A 9,550-nucleotide genomic window follows, 5' to 3' on the forward strand; every position below is an offset into this window, starting at 1 on the left:
AAAAAAAAAAAAAACAGAAGGTCTATAAGTATGCAGCATCCCTTGATCTGAGTATCAGATCTGGCTTGTCAAGTCGAGTTGATGCAATGCTTATGGCGGAGAAATTCTCTGCTTGAGAATTTACAGCAGGACTTTCCACACCAACAGTAATGTCACAGGAGCCATGTGCATCTTTACTCGAAACTCTATGATCAGTGAACTTGCTATCTATTCTGAGGAGCGTGATTTGAGCATTTGCTAACAACTCAGGGTTCCCACGACAGAGAGCCCGAGCCAAAGCTCAGTGGTACACATTACATTCCTCTGAGGGGTCTCTCCCCAGGCACAATTTAATGGCCAACTTGGCCAGGCACAATTTAATGGCCAACTTGGCCATTAGAGCCAACTCACTGTTCCCACAGATGTCCCCATGGCTTGGCACATGGGCATCCATGCATATGCACACACACTCTCCTTTGGCACAATACACTTTTCCAGGCGACAGAATTTATGGGCTAATAATGGCCTGCTGCCTAACTATGGTGTGTTTGCATGTGTCTGTCGGCATGGTAACATGTATGCTGCTCACATGTTGACTGAATCCGAAATCCAAGGACTGTGGGCCAAAACTCCCAACTCATACTTTTCACATGCTAGCACAGCCTGAGAAGACGTCAGACATAGAGCGATGGGAGAACGTCTACTGGCTTGTCTACCTGTCTTGGTAAAGTGAGTTTAAACCGAGGTGCCATCTAATTACATGAGCTACACCAATATTTTGCAAGTCTTGTCGAGAAACAGTCTTACAAGTCGCAGACAGGAGATGATATGCACTTCTTCTACTGCAGGGTATTGCCTGATTTCATGGCATTTTAGTTTTAGAATAAAATTAAAAATTTTAACTATCGAGAGCTGGAATTAGGAGACTGAGGCATGGCAGGTTTCATAGATGATGCAATGAACCAAAGTGGATTTTCTGCACCATACTCCTGTACTCAGGGAGTTACTAAAAGAGCCTCCATACCTTTGGCAACCACTGAGTCCAGATGGTGGGAATCTGGAGCACTGGGCGGGAGGAATGGAGCAATAGAGGGCGAGGGAGGGAAGGAGGGATAGAGGATGAAAGGGAGTGGAAGTAGGAAGAGGGAGGGAGCATGAGCAATAGAAGGCAAAACCCCAGCCCTGCTGAGAAAAACAAATGGCTGGAGGGAACTAGCTGCTTCTGTCTCTCTGTTCTACCTGTTTCCCCAGGAAGGGGATTTATGGCACGCACTGTGTGTGTGTGTGTGTGTGTGTGTGTGTGTGTGTGGGGGGGGGGGGGGGGGGGGGGGGGGGGGGGGGGGGGGGGGGGGGGGGGGGGGGGGGGGTGTCAAGCTGGAAAGGAGGATGAGAGAGTGGGGTTTGAAAATGAGAAAGATGAAGAATGTGGAAAAGAAAATGGACACAGAGAGAACTAAAGGCTATAAAAAAAATCAAGTGCAGCCAAGGTATGATTAGAACGCAGAAAGAGATAGAGAGAAATAGACACTATCAAAGAGAAGAGCGACCTAAGTGCCAGAGGATCAAAGTGACAAATACTCCTCCTGTGACCCTGCAGCTCCTGTCTCTAATAGGAGGTCTGGGAGATTGAAACCTTGGCCAAAGTTCCTGAGGACTCTCAGTGTAACCAAACTAATTTTGTCCTGTCATAACAAAAGACTGGGAGACGATCATATGGATCTCACAATGGAGGGAAAAAAATGTAACAAAAACAGATGAAAGACGGTAAAAGAAAGACTTGACTTAATGGACATGCCTAATTCAGATCAGCAATCTATGATTTATCTTTCCCTTTAGTCTTCTTTATATAAATTGTCTATCATATAAAGAGGCAGACACACACCCCAAAACAATATGAGACAAGGCCTTCTAAGCTTTTTGTTCAGCCAATTGCATCTGTCAAAACAACCCTTTAATTATCAATTGAATAGCGTACTAAAAAAAATCTTCTGTTGACATGCCAACGTATGGTAAAAGAATAAAGGCAAAATGACTGTTATTAAATGCAGCTATCTGGATCAAACACAGTGACAGCCAGGCTTTATAGCACTAATACCAGTATGGAGTTATGTTTCTGTGAGAGAGAAAGAGTGGAAGTAAGTAACTTAAAATAAATGACCATTAAAAAAGAAACAAAAGAAAAAAGAAAAAACAAACAAACACAAAATCGCTCCTAGCTTAGCTACTCCTAGTTTAGCAACTATAGCGCTGGTCATTTGAGGTCTGTGTAGCTTGAAATTTCTCTACATGTTGAAACAGTAAGCAGGAGGGCTCCTAGTAAGAAAATATTTCTGGGATACAGAGCTGGGCAATAATCTTGTTCTTTTTAGCCACGAGAAAGACAAACTTTAACACTGCTGCTATTAGCCAACTTTACTGGCTAACTAGCATGTGATACTATACTGTATTTCCAAAAGTATTCATTCACCTATTTAAATAATTGAATTCAGTTGTTCCTGCATGGCTACTGGTGTATAAAATCAAATGGCTAGCAAACTGGTTCTAAAAATATTTGTGAAAAAGTGGGTCGCTCTCAGGTCGCTCAGCGAATTCTAGCGTAGTTTCGATGGGATGCCACATGCACAACAAATACAGTTGTGAAATTTCCTTGCGCACCCCTTACTGTTCCAACATGAGTACACAAAGAAAGGTTCTTAAAGACATGGATAAGTGTGGAAGAACTTCACTGGTGTGGAAGAACTTGACTGCCCTGCACAGAGTATTGAGCTCAAACTGATTAACAACTTTTGGGACAAATTAGAGTGGAGACTGTGAGCCTTACCTTCTGATCCAGCATCAGTGTCTGACCTCACAAATGCACTTCTAGAATAATGGTTAAAAAATTCTCACAAACACACCCCTAAAGCTTGTGGAAAGCCTTTCCAGATAGATGAAGGTGTTATATCTACAAAGGGTAGATTCATATGCATGTAAAGGCAGACGAGTGAATACTTCTGGCAAAGAAAGCAGGTGTGGAAAGAGTAGCTTAATGTCAGCTACATCCTCTTGCTTCAGATGAGGGAAATCTTTAGCTCAGCAACATCATTTAAACTGCAGTAGTGTAGGATTTCAGTTTGTTTATGATTTGCTGTTATGGATTGGGCTTCATTATTGCTCCTTGTTTTTGACTAATGTAAGGTTGTGCTTTGATTCCTGTTTGTTAACATAAATTACTCCAGTATTTTGAGGGTTTTTTCTTTTGTTTTTAAAATGATAGTTATTGGTTAGTATTTATAGAGATTGTTATTTACCTTTCATTACTTGTGTTTTTCTTTGTATATTGGTTTACTCTTCTAGCATCTGCAATGTTCTGTGTATCATGTGGACTGAATTTTCTGTTTATTTATTTTTTTGTTACTTGCTCTCTTGTGCCTTCTTTTGAATTATACTTTCTATCTGTTGATTGTCTTGATTGTGTACACCTGTGTCTGGGTTTACACAGCTGTATTCACTTCCCTTGATTGGCCCTTGGTGTCTCTTTGTGAGAATATACAGCCCTGGCTCTCTTTTGTCTTTGTCACTGTATCTGTGTACCATCGCTATGCTCCTCCTTAGTGTCTAGCCTGTTAATTCCTGGAGGTTTTAGCTTTGCAGTTTGGTTCCTTCTGGATCTTAAAAAAATACCTTCAACTTCTACACACAACTTAATAAAAGGTTAGTTTTTTGTTTACTTAGGTTTTCTGAAACTCTTGGATTTGTATCTAATTCTAACCAGTATTCCTCTGAGATTTGATCACATTTATATGCATCCTAAAACTAAAACCCCTTTTTTCCCCTTGTAATGTTAAAATTGAAACATACTCCTTGAAATCCCAACAAAAAGAATTAATCTTCAGCCGTTTAGCATATATAGCCCATATTTGCCTGGAATATTAAAATGACATCTAGCATTTTCGTACATGTCAGGAAGCTAAAGTAGCTGTGGCTATCCAGCTACAGTTGATGCAATCTGCTGGCAATAGCAGTTATTCAGCTGAAATAAAAGTCTACCTCTGTGTGAAGTGAGGGGCCTTCATTTTGAAAATGACTTGTGCTGTTTCTCACATTGCATACTCCTGCTTACTATTTAAGTGTGACTACATGCTGGGAAAAGGTAAAAAAAAAAAACACTGACAAAATTACCTGTTAAAAACCCACACTCAAAAGTTTCCACTTTGACTACAATGGAAGGAAAAGACCACCAAGAATTTTTATCCACGGCTTCTAAACTAATTGTAATGCCACGTTATGGCTCGGTCACACGAAACTAAAAATAGTATGGCAATCTCCATGCAACTGGTGGACATTGCCCACCGATTGCATTGAGTTTTTAATAACAACATCTTTGCACAGGTCGCCTGGTGTGAAGGAACCTGTCTCTAAATTGCTCTCCAACTGCTTACCAACTACTTCTATTCTAGTTACATAAAGAAGCAGCAACTATGGCACTTTTTTTAAAGGAATTTCTGAATTTGTGTTTTACATCTATCTGGTTCTGGTTGGACTGCGAATGGAAGTAGTTAATATGAGTTTCTGTTTAATTCATCAGAGCCAAATGTTGCAAATTTCTATTTCAGAAAATGCTACCCTGTAAAAGTATGCATTACACAGATAAGCATGCAGTATACATTTTGTACTGGAACTATACTAACAATATTAGACACAGTGACAAATCATTGTTCGTTCACCATGTGTCAAACAAATGTAGAAAAGCTAACATAAAGAGGAAAAGTAACTAAACCAAGCGGAAAAAGATTCTAGAAGAATAAAAAAGGAAATATGAAATGAAATGGAAAGCACTTTTTTTTTTTACCTGTAACCTGGAAAGTGCATTTGCCTGCTCCAGCCTCATTGATGACATTACAGGTGTACTCGCCCCAGCCATCACGATTTAGGCTGCGGATGGTGTACTCTGTCTCATCTCGCTGGGCGTCAAAAGCTCCCGCGTGGAGCAGCCGGTTAGAGAGAAGCCACTCGAAGCGCAACACACGGGAGGGGTGGGCTCGCAGCACTCTGCAGGTCATCACTACGGGCCTTCCAAGACCCTGACGCATCTCCATGAAAACAGGCTCCACTGTTGGAGGGTCTGAGCAGGAGACACAAAAGCTCAGGAGAGTTCACAGATATTTGACAAGGACAGAAAAGTGTGTCAAGGATGGAAAAAAAAATAGAAAAGAAAAATACTTTGGATGAATAAAGACAAGAAGAGTGAGGTTAGGGCACCAAAGTGAGAGCAAGGACAAACACCTGGAATAAAGAAAAGGTGATACATATGACATGAATATAACCTTGCATATTTAAAAACACAAACAAGGACATTTATTAAAATGTAAAAACACATGCACAATGATTTCAAGCGATGTAGTTGATGTTCACTGAGGATCTACAAATGACAAAGCTGAAAAGATGTTTTTTTTTAATTAGAAAAAAAACCCAGGTATTATAATATGAATGTAGCAAGTGAATCGGCGCAGAGAGAGAGAAAAAGGTGATATTTAAGCAAACTGTAGAAAACAAACTAAACTGCAAATTCAATACACTTCACCAGCAGATGAAAAATGAAAACAATTGTGGAGAGACCGGTAATAGCTGCCAGAAGATCAATTTTGCAAAAAGACTGGGACAACTTTTGAAACAAAAACCAGTTGAACTTCACAGAAAATTGTTTATCTGGATGATAAAATACACCTCAAACTTTCAGAAAGTAAAATTAATAACTTATTTGAGTAACTGACAGGCTTTACCTCATCCCCCCAACACAGAGTACACAGTGGTAAATAATTTAGCCACGTTTCAGTAAGCGAAGTCAGGAGCTAAACGACCTTGCTGCAACCCCGAACTTGAATCTGCAAAAGTTTAATATGTGTGGGTGATGTTTTGCAAATGTTTTGCCAGACTGTGTGCACGGTGACACGTGTGGAGGGTTTTTTGGATGAACAAAATGGGTGTAAGCACTTGTGTGTGGAAGCACTGAAAAGGTTATGAATAATTTCCCCATTTTAAGCGTCTCTGCTCCTGACACGCTCATACAGATGCTTGACAAAAGTCACGACGGGGCTTGAAAAACAACAAGAATCTGGAGGAGCAGAGACAGAATGACATGGAGCCCCTTAATTGCCTGAAATTTGCATAATTCCTGATGGAGTAAAGGAGAGGCGGTAGCTATAGCCAAGGCCGGGGATGCTGTTTTTCAAAATGTAGTCTGTTACAGATCACTGATTACCTGATTGAAACTGTAATCTGCAGCATAATCTTCGACATTATTCACACTCGGTAATATAATCTAATTACTGAGCCTTCCATATTTGATAGGGGAATGCAATTAAATGAACAGTGTATTAAAATTTACAGGATATAATTTGATAACAGTATTAATGTCATTATCCACAACCTTAATCAGCCATTTTTTTCATAGGATTCGCAAAATTCTGGGGCTTTATTTTGACGGTTTGAACGTTGAATGTGTTTTCAGCAGAACCTTTTTTTCTCCACTTTTGCACTTAATTGAGTTTGCTTCACCCCAGGATCTTAGAGCAGGGGCACGTCTACAAGGCCAGTCAAGTGTACAGGGAAACGTGGGATGTAAACATCATAGTGAATGCAAAATAATACACTGGCATAAAACGGTCCAAAGTGGGATTTTCCATTCTTGCCCTCAGTGCTAATTATCTCTCAACACACAGCATCCTGCTATTCACTCATGAGCCACAATGATTAATGACACACCATTAGATCAGATAATGAGTGGCTGAAATGTAAAAATAACCAAAAAAAACCTCATAACACTAGGTGATAGGAAGAGTAAACACAGATCTTTCAAGAGGTTTGGACTTAATGGAAATAGAGATACAAGTTTGTCTCCTTCACCTGATTTTGTTCACGGAGAGTAAAGTGGTTTTCATCACCTCTGAATGAAACAGCAATCAGTTCCTTCTTCAATTGAGCATTGCCTGGGCTTTTACCCAAACCCAAAAGGCTTATCTCTGACTCCAAAAAAGGTCTGGAATTCTACTTATCACATTAAAATTGTAGGTTTGTGTGGTGCAGTGAATCACAGTTAGCTCCGCAGCCTCCCTGAGTGGCACTAGACCAAATTGCAGTAAGTGCAGTTCCACTCACACAGAGAGACAAATGAAGATGCAGCAAATAAAGAAAAAAGAAAAGGGAAAATCTCTTATATAACCAAAACATCCTTTAAACAAGGGCACATGCCTCATCCCCCCTGTGCATTTCCTGTAAAACAGCTGCCCGGCGAACTCGAGGAGAAAGGAGCAGAAAGGTCCTTTGTGATATTCCCTGAGCAGTGCTCGCCATGGTTAGCGTAGCAGTGAGGGTGACGTGTGCTCAGAGTTGCAGTAAGTCGCAGGCTCGGGGAAAACCCTGAGCGCTAGCTGAAGTGCAATCCATCATCAGTCACTAGTGGGTACCTTGACAGTAATGTGGAGAAAAACAACATTTAGGAGCGCTCAGGTCTTGTCCCCATGGTCCATGAGCACGGACATCTACAGGGAGGAGGCCTGAATAAAGACTCACGTGTACCGAGAGGAAGGGGTGTGCATGTTTGTTTTGTGCATGGAAAGCTGAGGTGTATTGTGTCCACCTACGTTTCTGAAATAGTGTCCGCTTGACTGGTTAACAATAAACTTGAGCTTCAATCAAAATGGATTCCATTTTTCTTCTGCCTGTTTTGAGTGGGGAAGTGTCAGACGTTTATTTGGTCCCTATTTTTCTTTCATCTATTTTCTTGTCTGACAGTAATCCCTCAGGGCAGCCATTTTACATAAAGTTAAAGTACCCATACAATGATACAATTACAAATCTTTCATTCAAAATTTTAATTAAATGAGGCAACGTGAGTTTTAAAAGTGTACTTCAAAGAAAACAAAAAAAGGCAGCATAAGGAATGCCCCAGACAAAATCTGTGACATTATTAGTCTAAGTTCCTCCCCCCAGAAAGTAGATATTAAAAACATTATGGATTCTCCAATAATGAATGACCAGCACAAACAAATAAAAAAATGGTTTTCAGTACAGGAAAGGTAAAAAGATATTGACTTGGTTGCTAAAGTGAATGGTGTATAGTGTTAATTTTCACTGCACTATTAACCTGAGATAAAACCACAGTTATGTTGGTATTATCTGATTTGTATCTGCATACTAACATCTAATTCTCGGGTGTTCAATGTAAAAATAGTTAAGACCATCACCAAAACTCAACGTTTCATGATTTTACCCCCAATAAAAAAGGAGCTGTTGCTTCTCAGTCTTGATAGGTTGACCAAAGTCAGTGAAAAAAAGTTGTGGAAATCTACATTATGCGAGATCAAAAATAGGGAAAAATGTTAAAATGCAGAGTGCCCTCTCTGCTACTGAGGTACATATAGCGTGGTGTAAAAAAGTGTTTGCCCCTTTACTTGATTTCCTAGTTTTTCATATTTGTCATACAAACACACCACGTTTCAGATCACCACACAAATTTTAGATATTAGACAAAGATAACCCAAGTAAATTCAAAATGCAGTTTTTAAATGCTGATTTCTTCGATTAAAGGTTAAATGTTATCCAGACTTACCTCGCCCTTTGTGAAAAAGTAATTGCCCCTGTTGTTAAAACATGAAGCAGCTGTAGCCACATTTTATGAAAAGCTGAATTCAGTTTCACTAAACATGCTCAGGCCTGATTACTGGCAGACCTGATGAATAAAGAAATTACTCAAATAGAACCTGTCTGACAAAGTGAAGCAGGCGAAAAGAGCTCACAAAGCAACACATCGTGCTATGACCTAAAGGATCACCTGAGAAACAAAGTCACTGACAGCCATCAGTCTGGAAAAGGTTACAAAGCATTTCTAAGACTTTGGAACTCCAGTGAACCACAGCGAGAGCCATTATCCACAAATTGAGAAAAACTTCGAATAGTGGTGAAACTTCCCAGGAGTGACCAGCCTACCAAAATTACTCCAAGAGCACATCAACAACTCATCCAGGAGGTCACGAAAGAACCCAGAACAACATTAAAGCACCGCAGGCTTCACATGTCTCTGTTAAGGCCAGAGTTCATGATTTAACAATAAGAAAGAGACTGAGCAAGAGAAGAATTGAAGGAGAAAACCACTGCTGACCAAAAATGTCTCACATTTGCCAAAAAAACATCTTGATGATCCCAGAAACATTTAGGAAAATATTCTGTGGACTGAGGAGACAAAAGCTGAACTTTCTGGAAGGTTTGAGTGCTGTTACACCTGGAAAAGGAACATCATACCAGCAGTAAAATATGGTGGTGGTAATGTGATGGTCTGGGTCTGTTTAGCTGTCTCGGGACCTGGAAGACTTGCCGTGGTAAATGGAGCCATGAATTTTGGCGCCTACCAAAACATCTTGAAGGAGAATGTTCGGCCATCTGTCTGTGACCTCAAGCTGAAGCACACTCGGGTTCTGTACCAGGACAAGGATCCAAAACACAACAGGAAGACCACCTCTGAATGGCTTACGAAAAACAAAATGAAGACTTTGGAGTGGCCTATTCAAAGTCCTGACCTGAATCTGATTGAGAT

At 40.3% G+C, this 9,550-nt stretch overlaps 1 protein-coding gene across 7 annotated transcripts in view; it reads right to left on the reverse strand.

Moving 5' to 3' along the window:
• The window catches only part of mdga2a (MAM domain containing glycosylphosphatidylinositol anchor 2a), a 191,565-nt gene that overhangs the window by 39,489 nt on the left and 142,526 nt on the right, over positions 1–9,550 (reverse strand). For all 7 annotated transcript variants that reach the window (XM_013908734.1, XM_005724984.1, XM_005724982.1 and 4 more), the window contains one exon: positions 4,811–5,083. In XM_013908734.1, the coding sequence (XP_013764188.1) occupies positions 4,811–5,083 (273 nt within the window). The remainder of the gene's footprint in view (positions 1–4,810; positions 5,084–9,550) is intronic.

The sequence above is a fragment of the Pundamilia nyererei genome, unplaced genomic scaffold (assembly GCF_000239375.1).
Source record: "Pundamilia nyererei isolate P.nyererei 1_Seehausen unplaced genomic scaffold, PunNye1.0 scaffold00013, whole genome shotgun sequence".
Classification (NCBI taxonomy): domain Eukaryota; kingdom Metazoa; phylum Chordata; class Actinopteri; order Cichliformes; family Cichlidae; genus Pundamilia; species Pundamilia nyererei.